The sequence below is a fragment of the Papio anubis genome, chromosome 4 (assembly GCF_008728515.1).
Source record: "Papio anubis isolate 15944 chromosome 4, Panubis1.0, whole genome shotgun sequence".
Classification (NCBI taxonomy): domain Eukaryota; kingdom Metazoa; phylum Chordata; class Mammalia; order Primates; family Cercopithecidae; genus Papio; species Papio anubis.
In genome coordinates this window covers 137787035-137800999 of record NC_044979.1, presented here as the reverse complement: position 1 = coordinate 137800999, position 13965 = coordinate 137787035, and the positions used below count along the sequence as shown (strand labels likewise).

Here is a 13965-nt window from a genome sequence, read left to right as displayed (position 1 = left end):
GACAGCGTCCTGGGTCTCAGGCCTCCGGCTCCCTCTCTGCAGCCCCAACAGCTCACCCTAAATGAGGTTTGTTGTCACCATGTTACATGTCACCATTTGGGACCAGAAAGGGGGATCCAGTGGCCCTGAGTCGCACAGTCAACCAGAAACAGGGCCAAACCTCACCCTCAGGGCTGCCTGGCTCCTGGGTCACTGAAGTCCTACCTGGAGATGCGTGCTCGGGTCTGGGGGCCCTTCCCCGATGTCTCTCACCCTCCTGCAGGGCAGGAAAGTCACAGTTTGGATGCTTTGTTGTAAAGACGACCCTGGCACCTGGAGGAGGGAGAGACGGACAGGGCTGTGGGTCGGGGGATTCCTTGGGGACCATGCGGCCCCCACCACTGCAGCTGGAGCCTCTGTTGGGGGCAGGACGAGGCACCTCTGCTGTCAACCCAGAGGTGGGACCCTACGCATCCTCCCTGCACCGCCCACGGCTTTCTCTGCCTCTCCTACCTCCCGGCTTCCCACTGGACATTATCTCAGAACATCAGCTATGGAAGCAACTTGAGCCTCCTTGCCCCTGCATGACAAGCAAAGTGAGGCCCAGAGAGGGAAAGGGGATGGCCAGGGCACCCCAGATGGCTGTGGGCAGAGCCACGTTGCGCTGGTTTCCCCTAACCCCTGACCTGAGTTCCTTCTCCTACCCAGAGGATTTCAACAATCCAGAGAGTGCTTGGGGCCAGGAGTGCCTCTGATAGTCAGGGTGGGCTTCCTGGAGGAGACCCTAGGTCTAACGGGGTCTTCTAGGCAGAGGTGAGTTGGGAGGGAATAGCCAGCGCTCTCACAGCATCCAGGCGGCCCTGCTTCCAGACCATGGGTTGGAGAGGCAGAACCAGGGGAGGGCACCAAGGGTCCCACCAGGCTCCCTCTGATGGCCATGTCTTCCTTTGGCCACAGGACGCTGTGCGGAGCTGCAGGTCCGTGTCACTGAGGCTGTGGCCACAGCTACTGAGCAGAGAGAGCTGATCGCCCGCCTGGAGCAGGACCTAAGCATCATTCAGTCCATCCAGCGGCCTGATGCCGAGGTGAGCCCACCCCCCTGCCCCATGCCAGCCTCGCTGCCTGCCCAGGGTTATTTTAGCCTCTGCAAACGCTGACTTCCCAGATAAGCCTGTGTATCAGGCAGCTGGTGACAACCCAGAAGGGCTGTCACCTAAAACCATTGGGTTCTCCCTGCTTACTCCCATGAATACCACCCTGCCCCTGATTTGGGGTGACAGGCCATGGGGCAGAGGCCACAGGACTTCCTAGCAGTAGCACAGAGGCCCCTCTCAGGCATTGCCCTGAGAGCAGAGCCAGAGGCAAGGCCAGGACCATGTACCCATCTCCCAGCTAAAGAACCTGGAGCCCAGAGATCACAGCAGGCTGGGGCATAAAGAGCCCAGGGAGGGCATCTCCTCGCCCACCTCCCCTTCTATAGAGGCCACAGTGGGACTCCGGGAGAGAAATCTGGGCTTCCCCAGGTCATGAGGCAGGCTGGTTGCAGGGCCAGGGAGGCCAGGCGTCTGATGCATGTCAAAGCCGAGTGGCTGCGAGGAGAGCCCCACTGCTGCTGAACTCTGGCCTCAGGAGTGACTCAGGGCCCAGCCATCTCTTTGGTAGCCCACGCCATGTGCCCAGGTCCGGGCCCTCCTGCAGCCAGCCTGCACCCCGGACGGTCCCACCCACTCCTTGCCACAGCCACCCTGCCATTTGCCTTGGCCATGCTGAAAGGGAATATTCCATGCCCACTGTGTGGACGCACCTCCTCATCTCTTCCTGTCACCTGCAGGGTGCCACCGAGCACCGCCTGGAGAAGATTCCGGAGCCCATCAAAGAGGCCACTGCCCTATTCTATGGTAAGCAGAGCCCTGACCCATGGGAGGAGGGAGGAGGCGGGAAGAGGAGACAGCTGATACTGCCTGAGAACCCAGATCCCCAAAGATCAATCCCTTCCTCTAAGAAGGTCAGGCCCCCATGCCTGCAATGCAGCAGCAACCTTTGAAGGGTCAGATAAGGCCAGGTGTGGTGGCGCACACCTGTAGTCCCAGCTATTTTGGAGGCTGAGGTGGGAGGATCGCCTGAACCCAGGAACTGGAGACTGCAGTGAGCTATGATGGTGCCACTGTACTCCAGCCCGGGCGACAGACCAAGACCGTGTCTCTAAAAAACAAAAAGGTGAATGAGCCCCCAACCTGCCTTTCTGGATCTTAGCCTGACACCCCCCATCTTGGGGTCCTGACCCTTCGGCCCTGCCAGTGGCCTGTGAAGGGCTGGTGAGTGGTGGTCAGCCAGGCCTCACTGCTGAAGTGCAGCTGGAGGTCCATGGGGTGGGAGGAAGGCAGCCTCCTTGGGTATTGAGGACAGAACCTGAGGCTGCTGGACCAGAATACTGGGGGTGTGCCCATGCGTCCCCAGTTCCCCTCCTGCCCCTTTGCTTCCCCAGGGGCTATAGACCTAGTCTGACAGCTGCAAGGGTCTCAGATTCAAGCACAGAGTGACCAGGAGGGGAGTTCTGGGCCTGGCCCTCTCACAGAGCAGACGGGGGAACTGGGCCCTTCTCCAGGGTTCCTATTGTCAGGCCAGCCCCTGCCATCCATTCTCACGCTCCCCGGTTCCCCTGGCTGTCCCTTCCCCTTCCCCGACCTGCCCAGCACCAGGGGGTCAGAGACCATGTGACTTCTACCCCATGGCATTTGGCCAGAAATCCCCCAGGGCTGGGGGACCCACCCCAACGGGCCCCCTGCTGGGTTCCGCCTCCTGCCACCCCAAGACACCCTCCTCTACCTACTAGGACCTGCAGCACCAGCCAGCAGCGCCCTCCCAGAGGGCCAGGTGGATTCACTGCTTTCCATCATCTCCAGTCAGAGGGAGCGCTTCCGTGCCCGGAACCAGGAGCTTGAGGCCGTGAGTCACATCCTTCTCTCCCCGATGCTCCTTGGGCCCAAGGACACAGTGGGGGAACACACAGGCTTTCAGGAGAGAGATACAGCACAGACTGTAAACTTCATGGGGAAGAGATTTGTTCTGTGCAGTCAGGGAGGGCTTCCTGGAGGAGGTCATGCCACACCGGGCTTTGAAAGAAGACTCAGACACTCACAGTAGAGGAGACAGGGGGGCCAGTGAGCCAGAAGGGAGCATAGATCATTCCAGGGCTGCATGAAACAAGATGAAACAAGTCGCCAGACGAGTGCACTCCTGCCAGGCTGGGAGGCGTGGCCTTCAATCTGCAGGGAGGGGCACCAAGGAAGGATTTAAGCCAGGCAGTGGCGCTGCAAGAATGCAGGGTGACCATCCTGGCTAACACAGTAAAACCCTGTCTCTACGAAAAATACAAAAAATTGGCCCGGCGCGGTGGCTCACGCCGGTAATCCCAGCACTTTGAGAGGCTGAGGTGGGCGGATCACGAGATCAGGAGATCAACACCATCCTGACCAACATGGTGAAACCCTGTCTCTACTAAAAATACAAAATAATTAGCTGGGCGTGGTGGTGGTTGCCTGTAGTCCCAGCTACTCAGGAGGCTGAGGCAGGAGAATGGTGTGAACCCGGGAGGCGGAGCTTGCAGTGAGCTGAGATCACACCCCTGCACTCCAGCCTGGGCAACAGAGCAAGACTCCGTCTCACAAAAAAAAAAAAATTAGCCAGGCGTGGTAGCGGGCACCTGTGGTCACAGCTATTCGGGAGGCTGAAGCAGGAGAATGGCGTGAACCTGGGTATCCACCCAGAAGTGGAATTACTGGATCCTATGGTAATTCTATGTTTAACATTTTTAAAGGAAGCACCATACTGCCATATACTTTTTTGTACTGCTCAAGTTTTGGTTGTGTTTGTTTTTGTTTTGTCTTTTTTTTCCTTCTTCTTCTTCCTTTTTGTGGAGAACAGTCTCACTATATTACCCAGGCAGGTCTCGAACTCCTGGGCTCAAGCTATCCTCCCACCTCTGCCTCTCTGAGAGCTGGGATTACAGGCGTGAGCCACTGCGCCTGGCCTTGTTTTTGTTTTTTGAGACGGAGTCTTGCTCTGTTGCCCAGGCTGGAGTGCGGTGGCACAATCCCCGTTCACTGCAACCTCCACCTCCCCGGTTCAAGCGATTCTTCTGCCTCAGCCTTCCGGCTAGCTGGGATTACAGGTGCCCGCCATCACACCCAGCTAATTTTTGTATTTTTAGTAGAGACAGGGTTTCTCCATGTTGGCGAGGCTGGTCTTGAACTCGTCACTGACCTCAGGTAATCTGCCCACCTCAGCCTCCTAAAATGCTGGGGTTATAGGCATGAGCTACCGCGCTGGCCACTGCTTGAATTTTGAATAGTATGAAAGAAACACTTATTCAAGCATTTGAATAAATTGAAACATGAGATTCCATTTCACCTTGCCCTTAGATTGGCAAATAGTAAAACCACGTAGTGTGTGATTCCATGTATATGAAACATCCAGTACAGGCAAATCCATGAGACAGAAAGGAGACTGCCAATCGCCAGGCAATAGGGGAGGAGGAAATGGGGAGTGACTGCTGGCAGATTTGGGGTTTCTTATTGGGGTGATTTTAAATGTTCTGGAATTAGGTAGTGGGGATGGATGGTTGCATAACATTGTGAATACAAATGACTGAACTGTACACTTTGAAATGCTGATGTTTATGTTATGGGTATTATATCTCAATAATAGTCTTTAAAAGGCTAATACCAATGACAAAAAAAAAGTATGAAGAAATCTGACCAGGCATTGTGGCTCATGCCTGTAATCCCAGCACTTTGGGAGGTTGAAGTGGGAGGATTGCTTGAGCCCAGGAGTCTGAGACGAGTCTGGGCAATGCAGTGAGACCCCGTCTCTGCAAAAATAAAAAAGTAGCGGGGCATGGTGGTGTGAGCCTATAGTCCCAGCTACCTGGGAGGCTGAGGTGGGAGGATCGCTTGAGTCACAAGGCTGAGGCTGCAGTAAGCTCTGGTCATGCCACTTTATTCTAGCCTGGGTGACAGAGCAAGACCCTGTCTCTAAAATATATAGACAGGGGCCAGGCGCAGTGGCTCACGCCTATAATCCCAACGCTCTGGGAGGCAGAGGTGGGTGGATCACCTGAGATCAGGAGTTTGAGACCAACCTGACCAAAATGGTAAAACCCTGTCGCAAGCGTGGTGGCACACGCCTGTAATCCCAACTACTTGGGAGGCTGAGGCAGGAGAATCGCTTGAACCCAGGAGGCGGAGGTTGCAGTGAGCTGAGATTGATTACATCATTGAGCTCCAGCCTGGGCAACAATAGCGAAACTCCGTATCAAAAAAATAACAATAGCCGGGCGCGGTGGCTCAAGCCTGTAATCCCAGCACTTTGGGAGGCCGAGACGGGCGGATCACGAGGTCAGGAGATCGAGACCATCCTGGCGAACACCGTGAAACCCCGTCTCTACTAAAAAATACAAAAAACTAGCCGGGCGAGGTGACGGGCACCTGTAGTCCCAGCTACTCAGGAGGCTAAGGCAGGAGAATGGCGTAAACCTGGGAGGCAGAGCTTGCAGTGAGCTGAGATCCGGCCACTGCACTCCAGCCCGGGCTACAGAGCGAGACTCCGTCTCAGGAAAAAAAAATAATAATAATAATAAAAATAAAAAATGAAATAAAATATATAGACAGGGTCTTGCTCTGTCATATATTAAGGTTGATGCAAATGTAATCATGGTGTTTGCCATTACTTCTAAGGACAAAAACCACGATTACATTTGCATCAACGTAATACATATGAAGAAATCTGACCCAAGATCCCTGACTTCTGCCTGGGGTGGGGCCACAGTGGGGGAAGGGGCAGCTTTACAGAGTCAGGCAGGTCAAGGAGAAGGCTGTGGGCACAGAAGGGGCTTTGCTCCAGGTAGACAGAGCAGCACCTGTGCCAGCACGGAGGCCTCTCCCCTACCCCTCTTTTTGCCCCTCCCCCAACAGGAGAACCGCCTGGCCCAGCACACCCTCCAGGCCCTGCAGAGCGAGCTGGACAGCCTGCGCGCTGACAACATCAAGCTCTTTGAGAAGATCAAGTTCCTGCAGAGCTACCCTGGCCGGGTGAGGGCCCTCCCCTGGCCTCAGCTTCAGGTGGACCAGGCAGGGAGAGAGGCCGATCAGGGCTCTGGAGGTGGGAGGGTCGGGGACCAAGACCTGCTGGGCAGCACTGGGCCCCAGAGGCCCCCTGAGGCCTTCCGACATCTCCCCACCCACCCACCTACCTGCCTGCTAGCTGCCCTCCCTAAGCTGGGAGAAGCCCGTAGAGTGGAGCCCCTGTCCAGATTCATTCATAAAAACTGACCAGAAGGGCCAGGCATGGTGCCTCACGCCTGTCATCCCAGCACTGTGGGAGGCTGAGGCAGGAGTATTGCCTGAGCTTAGAAGTTCGAGACCAGCCTGGCCAACACCGTGAAACCCCGTCTCTACTAAAAATAAAAAAATAAAAAACAGCCGGGCATGGTGGCGCACGCCCGTAGTCCCAGCTACTCAGGAGGCTGAGGCAGGAGAATCGCTGGAACCCGGGAGGTGGAGGTTGCAGTGAGCCAAGATCGCACCGCCACTGCACTCCAGCCTGGGCAACAACAGCAAAACTCCGTCTCAAAAAAAAAAAAAAAACTAGCCAGAAAGGCAGAGCACAGTGGCTCATGCCTGTAATCCCAGCACTGTGGGAGGCCGAGGGGGGTGGAGTTTGAGACCAGCCTGGCCAACATAGGGAAACCCCATCTCTACTAAAAATACAAAAATTAGCCAGGCATCTTGGCACGTGCCTGTGGTCCCCGCTACTCAGGAGGCTGAGGTGGGAGGATCACATGAGCCCAGGAGATAGAGGCTGCAGTCAGCTGAGATCCAGCCACTGCACTCCAGCCCAGGTGACAGAGCAAGACCCTGCCTCCAAAAAATAAATATAAATAGGCCAGGCGTGGTGGCTCATCCCCGTAATCTCAGCAGTTTGGGAGGCTGAGGCGAGCGGATCACTTGAGGTCAGGAGTTCCAGACCAGCCTGGCCAACACAGTGAAACCCCATCTCTACTAAAACTACAAAAATTAGCTGGGTGTGGTGTCATGCACCTGTAATCTCAGCTACTCAGACAGCTAAGACAGGAGAATCACTTGAACCTGAGAGGTGGAGGTTGCAGTGAGCCGAGATCACGCCATTGCACTCCAGCCTGGGCAACAGAGCTAAACTCTGTCTTAAATAAATAAATAAATAAATAAGCAAGCAAGCAATAATAAAAAATGTAAACAGAACTTGGTACACACTCCAAAAAGCAACGAAGAGAGTGGATCAAAAACTCACTTGCCGAGTTCTCCTGGGCTAGGCAGGCCTGTGCATGGCTTCTCGCAGCCCCCCACCCCGTGCCAGGAAACCCTTTCTATGAGTAACAGGAGAGCATGGGGCATAGTAAGGCAGGGATTCACCTCTCCCTCTCCCTTTGGGGCCCAGCAGCCACCAGCCCTGTCCCCACCCATCAGAGCCACTCCTCGGCCACCAGAGGGCACTCAGACCCTGCAAACCAGCCTGGCTCTGGGTGGCCAGCTGAGGAGGGGGGAGTCTCCTCTCCCAGGTGCCTGCCTGCCCCCATGACTACCCCCACACTCCCAGCAGATCCACCTTCCTGCACCTGCGCCCGGTCCTGCCTGGGCCTCAGTTCCCCATCCGTGCCCAGAGGCGCTGTGGCCCTGACCCCATGGGTAGCTCCATGCCCCTATGGCAGGAGGCACCTGCCACATTCACGTTGTCAACCCAGCACCCTCTCCTCCCACCTCTGGGATCTAGGGCTCCCTCCCCTACCTTCCTTTTTGCAGATGAGGAAACTGAGGCTCCCCTGGGCTCCTGCCCTTCCCACTGGGCCCCAGGGCACTGACTGGGTCTCTTCCCCTCCCCGTCTGTGCAGGGCAGCAGCAGTGATGACACAGAGCTGCGGTACTCGTCCCAGTACGAGGAGCGCCTGGACCCCTTTTCCTCCTTCAGCAAGCGGGTTCGTGAGCCCAGCCTGGGCAGGGGAGGGAAGGGGCATCAGCCCAGGGAAGTCCAGGGGTCCCCCCATCACCTGGCCCCCATCCCTGAGCACTCGCCCTTCCCTGAGCACTTGGCCTTCCCTGGCCCCCCTCCAGCTGCCCTCGTCTGGGTGCTCTCGGTCAGCCTTGCCACACCAGCCCTGCACACCCTGGCCCCTCAGGCCAGGAGCCCCCCCTAGACAGCCTCCCCACCGCTTCGGTGCAGTGTAGGCCCAGCGCCCATTCAGGAACACCTGCCGATGGCTACCTGAGGGTGTGTGGCAGTGGCTGGGTTAACCTGCAGTATATTTGGGGGACAGGCAGACAAGGAAGAGCCAGTTACAGCTCCCAGAGTCGGGCAATCCATGGTGGGGACCCCACCCTACAACTCCCCTCCCCCACCCAGACTGCAGAAGCTCTGCCCGTGGAAAACTTTCCCGTGGGCGGAATGGGTGGCTGCAGAGGCGGGGAGGGGCTCTCACAGATGTCAGGGGAGTCCAGAATGTCACACTGAGTCGACTGTGCACCCGTCGACACTGAGTCGACGGCAGCACCCCGGCAGCCCCCTGGAGGTCTGCAAGAACAGCGAGACAGGGTGGCCTGTGGCTGGCCAGGCCCCGCTCTCTGCCACAAGCCAGGGTCTGTGAGGTCCTCTGGGGTCCTTTCCTGATTGTCCCTCCCTGTACAGGAGCGGCAGAGGAAGTACCTGAGCCTGAGTCCCTGGGACAAGGCCACCCTCAGCATGGTGAGTCCCTGCACCTACCCGTCCCCTCCCCAGACAGGCCTGAGCCTCTGTCTCCAGCCACCTCTTCACCTGCCCTGCAGCCCAGGCTGGAGGAGCCACCTGCCCTGCCAAGAGTGGCTGTGTGATCTGGGACAAGGTCTCTCCCCTTCCCAGGCAAATCCTCTGAGAGCATGCTTCATAGCAGTAGGTTCTGAACTGAGCTGCAGTGGGGCCATCCCTCAGAATTCCTGCAGCCTAGAGTCAGGCCTGGTGGCTCACACCTGTCATCCCAGCACTTTAGGAGGTGGGAGGATTGCTTGAGCCCAGGAGTTCGAGACCAGCCTGGGCAACACAGTAAGACCCTGTCTCTACAAAAAATAAAATCAGCCAGGCGCGATGGTGTGCTGTAGTCCCAGCCAGTCCCTGTAGTCCCAGCTACTCAGGAGGCTGATGGATGAGGATCACTTGAACCTAGAAAGTCAAGGCTGCAGTGAGCTCTGACCACTACATTCCAGCCTGGGCAGCCTTGTCTCAAAAACTTTTTTTTTAAAGAATTCCAGTTGCCGGGCACGGCGGCTCACGCCTGTAATCTCAGCACTTTGGAAGGCTGAGGTGGGCGGATCACCTGAGGTCTGGAGTTCGAGACCAGCCTGGCCAACATGGTGAAACCCCATTTCTAGTAAAAATACAAAAATTAACTGGGCATAGTGGCACATGCCTGTAATCCCAGCTACTCAGGAGGCTGAGGCAGGAGAAACAGTTGAACCCAGGAGGCAGAGGTTGCAGTGAGCCAAGATCGTACCACTGCATTCCAACCTGGGCGACAGAGTGAGACTCCGTCTCAGAAAAAAAAAAAAAAAAAATGAATTACAGCAGCCCTTGTCTCTCACCCATAATGGTAGAATGGGAGACCCAGCTTCCTGTCCCTTCCTTCCCCTTGCCACCCTAGGGCACTTTCTGTGAAGCCCAAGTAGCCCTGCAGGGGTGGGTGAGGCCAGCCCCATCCCCACTCACCCTTTCCTTGATCCCAGGGGCGTCTGGTTCTCTCCAACAAGATGGCGCGCACCATCGGCTTCTTCTACACACTGTTCCTGCACTGCCTGGTCTTCCTGGTGAGTGTGTACACGGGCAGGCCAGGGGCACCTTCACCCCCCCACCCCTGACCTCCAGGGCAGCACGGGCCTGTTACGGTGGCCTGGCCCCTGGACCTACCCCAAGCTGCATCTCCAGCTGGAGGCCACGCCTCTCCCCTTCAAGAGCCTTGGCCCACCCCAGGGACGAGAAGGACCCACCCCACTGGGACCCCTGGCCAGGGCACCAGCCGGGCCGCTCCGTGAAAGAGGCCTGGCTGATCGCATCTGGGACTGGTCCTGGAGGGGCTTCGTAGGAAGAAGGGATGGAGTGGGAAGGGAGCGGGTCTAATGAACTCCACCAAGGGACAGTCATGAAGGCTGCACAGGGAAGGGGCATCTTGAACTAACGTCCTCAGCTGCAGAGGGGTGTTCTAGTTAGCAGATAAGGGCCTCCATGTCTGCCAAGTTGGGGGAGAAGAGGGGTGGAAGGCTGTGTCTCTGGAAGGATCCAGTCTTGGGGACTCCTGTCCCCAGCACAGTCAAGATGGCCCCTACAGGGCTAACCTGGGCTCCAGCTCTGACCCCAGGGTCCAGTGGGTCCTGGCCCTTCCAGGGGTTGTCCCACAATATTCAGGGAGGTGCCTCCGTGTCTGGGCCCATCTGACCATCTGCAGAAACAGCAGGTGCAGGAGCATGTCTAAGGCCCACCCGCCCCGGAGCCTGGGGCTCGAGAACCTTTATGTCCCAGGCCAGGCCCAGGGGCCATGGGTGGGCTGCAGGGGTGGCCTTGAGGTGAACGGGCAGCTCACCGTGTCTCCATCTGGCCAGGTGCTCTACAAGTTGGCATGGAGCGAGAGCGTGGAGAGGGACTGTGCCACCTTCTGCGCCAAGAAGTGAGGACCCCCACTTGGGCCCCCATTCAGCCCCACAACCAGCTCCCAGAACCCCCTGCAACACCCCTGAGTTCCTGCCTCATGTCCCCCACTCCTTAGCCCTCCATCACAGCCCCCATTCTGGCCCTCCCCCTACCCCCACTCCCAGTGCCCACTACCCCCCAGCCCCACCCCATCACACGATACACATCCCCCTTCCCCAACACACACACTCGGCCTCAACAAACCTTCCCGTGTCCCCCAGGTTCGCCGACCACCTGCACAAGTTCCACGAGAATGACAACGGGGCAGCAGCTGGTGACTTGTGGCAGTGACACCCCGGCACCTGCCCCATGACAGTGACAGCTGCACCTCCACCTCTGACTGCTCAGTGCATCTAATCACTTAGTCTCCCCCGAAGAATCCCTCATGGAAACTGCTCTTATCCGCTGTCCAGCAGCTGCCAGAGGCCCCAGGTCCCCTCGGGTCCCCTTGAAAGAATGTCTCAGTCACATCAGGCCCGCTAGGTCCAGAGAGCCAGCCCCCAATGCCCGACCAGGCTAAGCCGCAGAGACCCTCTCAGCCCCCACCTCAGGCTAGGGCTCTGCCCGCAGCCTGACCTCTAGCCCTGGTGGCAGAGGTCCCTCAGCTGCGAGGCTGATTGGGTGACCACCAATTCCAGCTGTGGTTAATCCAGCTTGGACCTGTCTGCACTGCGATCTTCTTGGGCTCCCCTAGGATCTCCCCATGCCCCATAAGAGGTGGAAGGCACTTCCTTCCAGGACAGCAGGCTTTGAGTCCAGTACCCCCAGCCTGCCTTTGCCACCAGCCCCACCCCGCAGACTATATGAGGTTTGACAGAGTCTGCCCCCTCCCTCACTGCACCCCGAGAGAGAGCCCCAGTCAGCGGAACAGTTTCTATTACCCCCTCCCTGCCCCCAGACCCACGTGATTTCTGCTTTCTTCTTTAGCAAGATATTCTGGTTTCTAGGTAAGGAAGAGTCTCTAATGAGCCCCCGAGCCTCAGTCTCTTCAGACTCATGGACTGGTCTGAGGAGTCCAAGCATGTCCTAGCCAATCAGAACTGGCTGTGGACCACCCTAGCACGGCCACCTCTCAGGGCCACTGGCAGGCCTTCCTAAGTTAGATTTGTAGTTGCATATTTAGCTTTGCACATTTGAAATAAACCACGGTTGCAGCCACCCTGGTGCCCTGTGCTCTGGGACGCTGGAGGGACAGGAGGCTGGTGGGGACGCCTGCAGTGCCACCCCTGGGAGCTGGGGCTGGCCTCACAGCTGGGCACACAGAGCATTCCTCCACCTCTTCTCATCTCCAGGAATTCCATGAGCACATTCAGAGCTCTGCTGAAACCCAGATCCAGTGTCCGCCGAGTGCTTTTGAGCAGACAAGCAGCACCATCAAAAAAGGAAACCCATTCCTTTATTCAAAAACCACCCGGGGCCAGGCACAGTTGCTTACACCTGTAATCCCAGCACTTTGGGAGGCCGAGGCAGGTGGATCACTTGAGGTCAAGAGTTTGTAACCAGCCTGACCAACATGGTGAAACCCCGTCTCTACTAAAAGTACAAAATTTAGCTGGGCAGGCATGGTGGCGCATGCCTGTAATCCCAGCTACTCAGGAGGGTAAGGCAGGAGAATCGTTTGAACCCGGGAGGCGGAGGTTGCAGTGAGCTGAGATCGCACCAGTGCACTCCAGCCTGAGTGACAGAGTGAGACTCTGTCTCAAAAAAAAAAAAAAAAAAAAAACCACCTTTCAGGCTGTGGCTGGGTGTATGACGTGTCTTGGTCCACGTCAGTTCCTGGGGAATCTCTGCTTCCCTTTCTGTGCTCCCCTTTCCCATGGGCCCTCGCCTGCCAGGGGCTGCAGAGCACGTGCCCGCCAATCCCCCGAGCACCAGCCTTGCATGGGAGCCCCCCTGAGCCACAGGTTCTGGGCCACCTCACCTCCAGCCCAGCCCCAGATGGAGGAATGCATTCTCTGGGTCTGGAGTGGGTGCATTAACCCATTGTCCAGGTGGCCCATGAGACTGGTGGCAAACCCAGGTCCCCCACTGCAGCCCACCAGGCCAGGGTCCCCTGGGCTACCTCTGTCTCCATTTTAGTTCTGACCAGTCTAAAGCGTGTGTATCCAGGGGCCTTTCTTTGGGGTCCCAGCACCCCTCATCATCTCCCCCATCAGGACTTCCAAGCCCCCCGAGCCTCCTGCCCTCAGGGACCCAGGATAGGTCCTTTCCTCCCTGACCCTCATTCCTATCCCCAGCGAGGTGACAGCTGCTCTTGGCCAACCACGCCCCCTCCACCCCCACAGCTACTTCCACATCTCCATCAGTTCCTCCTTGTGGGTCCGAGGCGCTCTGCCCCCGGCCCCTCCCCACTTCCTCCTCCCTGGGGATGGATCCAAGCTATTGTCCTGCCCATGGCTTCCCATCTCAGGACGCTCTCTGGCCACTGTCATCCCAGCAGTGGAGTTCAGCCCACTACTCTGAACCAGGTTAGTCCACCGCGGGTCAGGCTCTCCCCTCTCGCGGGAGGGTGGAGACCACAACCAGGCCATGTATGGAGCCTCCCTCTCTCCTGCTCTCCGGCACCCCCTCCTCCCCCTTCCCAGCCTCATTCATAGGTGTCCTGGTTCCCAGCCAGGCCTCCAGGCCTGTGTGCAACTCCAATCGAGGACTGGCCCACTGCCGAAGCTTTCATTAAAGTGTCTGCTGGCCTGGTCCTGCGGAGGGAACAGAGCCAAGATGTGGGGCAGGGAAGGGGCCTGCCTGGCTTCCATGCCCCCGTGGAGGGCGGCACCGGGGTTTTGGGCAGCAGGTGAGGGCTCTGTCCCCTCCACCTTCACCTCTGGAAGCCCCACCTTTCCATCCCTAAGAAGGGGATAAAAATCCTTGTCTGTCCAGCCTCCTGGAAAATTAGAGATGGGAAATGGCTCTGGGAAAGGTCAGAGGTCAGTTTGGGCCCGGGAGGGTGACAGATGGAGGCAGTTCTAGCTGGCAAGGAGACCAGGGCAGAACGGCCAGAGGTGGGCGCAGGGGACAGGGAGGGAGATGAAGGGAGAAGACACCCAGGGGTCCCCCACTGCTATCTCCAGCAGCAAGATTACTCTCATCTCTGAGGGGCCCTTTCCACACCTCTGCCCCCACTGAAGCCCTCCCTCCCCTCTCGGACCTCTTCCAGTCCTGCTGAGCCCCCTGCACCTCTTTCAGGAAGCCTCCCAGAGTCCCCCACCAGCGGTCTGGCCACCTGACCCCTCAGCACCAGGGGTCAGG

The 13965-nt window shown here is 57.7% G+C and overlaps 2 protein-coding genes across 7 annotated transcripts in view; both read left to right on the top strand.

Moving 5' to 3' along the window:
* CUX1 (cut like homeobox 1) overlaps window positions 1-11877 on the top strand; it is a 468585-nt gene extending 456708 nt beyond the window's left edge. For all 5 annotated transcript variants that reach the window (XM_009202775.2, XM_009202774.2, XM_009202776.3 and 2 more), the window contains 9 exons: window positions 937-1064; window positions 1811-1877; window positions 2813-2925; window positions 5952-6068; window positions 7904-7987; window positions 8695-8751; window positions 9762-9842; window positions 10632-10696; window positions 10941-11877. In XM_009202775.2, coding sequence (XP_009201039.1) covers window positions 937-1064; window positions 1811-1877; window positions 2813-2925; window positions 5952-6068; window positions 7904-7987; window positions 8695-8751; window positions 9762-9842; window positions 10632-10696; window positions 10941-11010 — 782 coding nt within the window. In that variant the 3' untranslated portion in view covers window positions 11011-11877. The remainder of the gene's footprint in view (window positions 1-936; window positions 1065-1810; window positions 1878-2812; window positions 2926-5951; window positions 6069-7903; window positions 7988-8694; window positions 8752-9761; window positions 9843-10631; window positions 10697-10940) is intronic.
* A 593-nt stretch (window positions 11878-12470) lies between these two features.
* SH2B2 (SH2B adaptor protein 2) overlaps window positions 12471-13965 on the top strand; it is a 38967-nt gene continuing 37472 nt past the window's right edge. Inside the window, exon 1 of one of the 2 annotated variants that reach the window (XM_009202778.4) lies at window positions 12471-13187. In XM_009202778.4, coding sequence (XP_009201042.1) covers window positions 13088-13187 — 100 coding nt within the window. In that variant the 5' untranslated portion in view covers window positions 12471-13087. The remainder of the gene's footprint in view (window positions 13188-13965) is intronic. The other variant, XM_003895830.5, reaches the window with a different exon arrangement.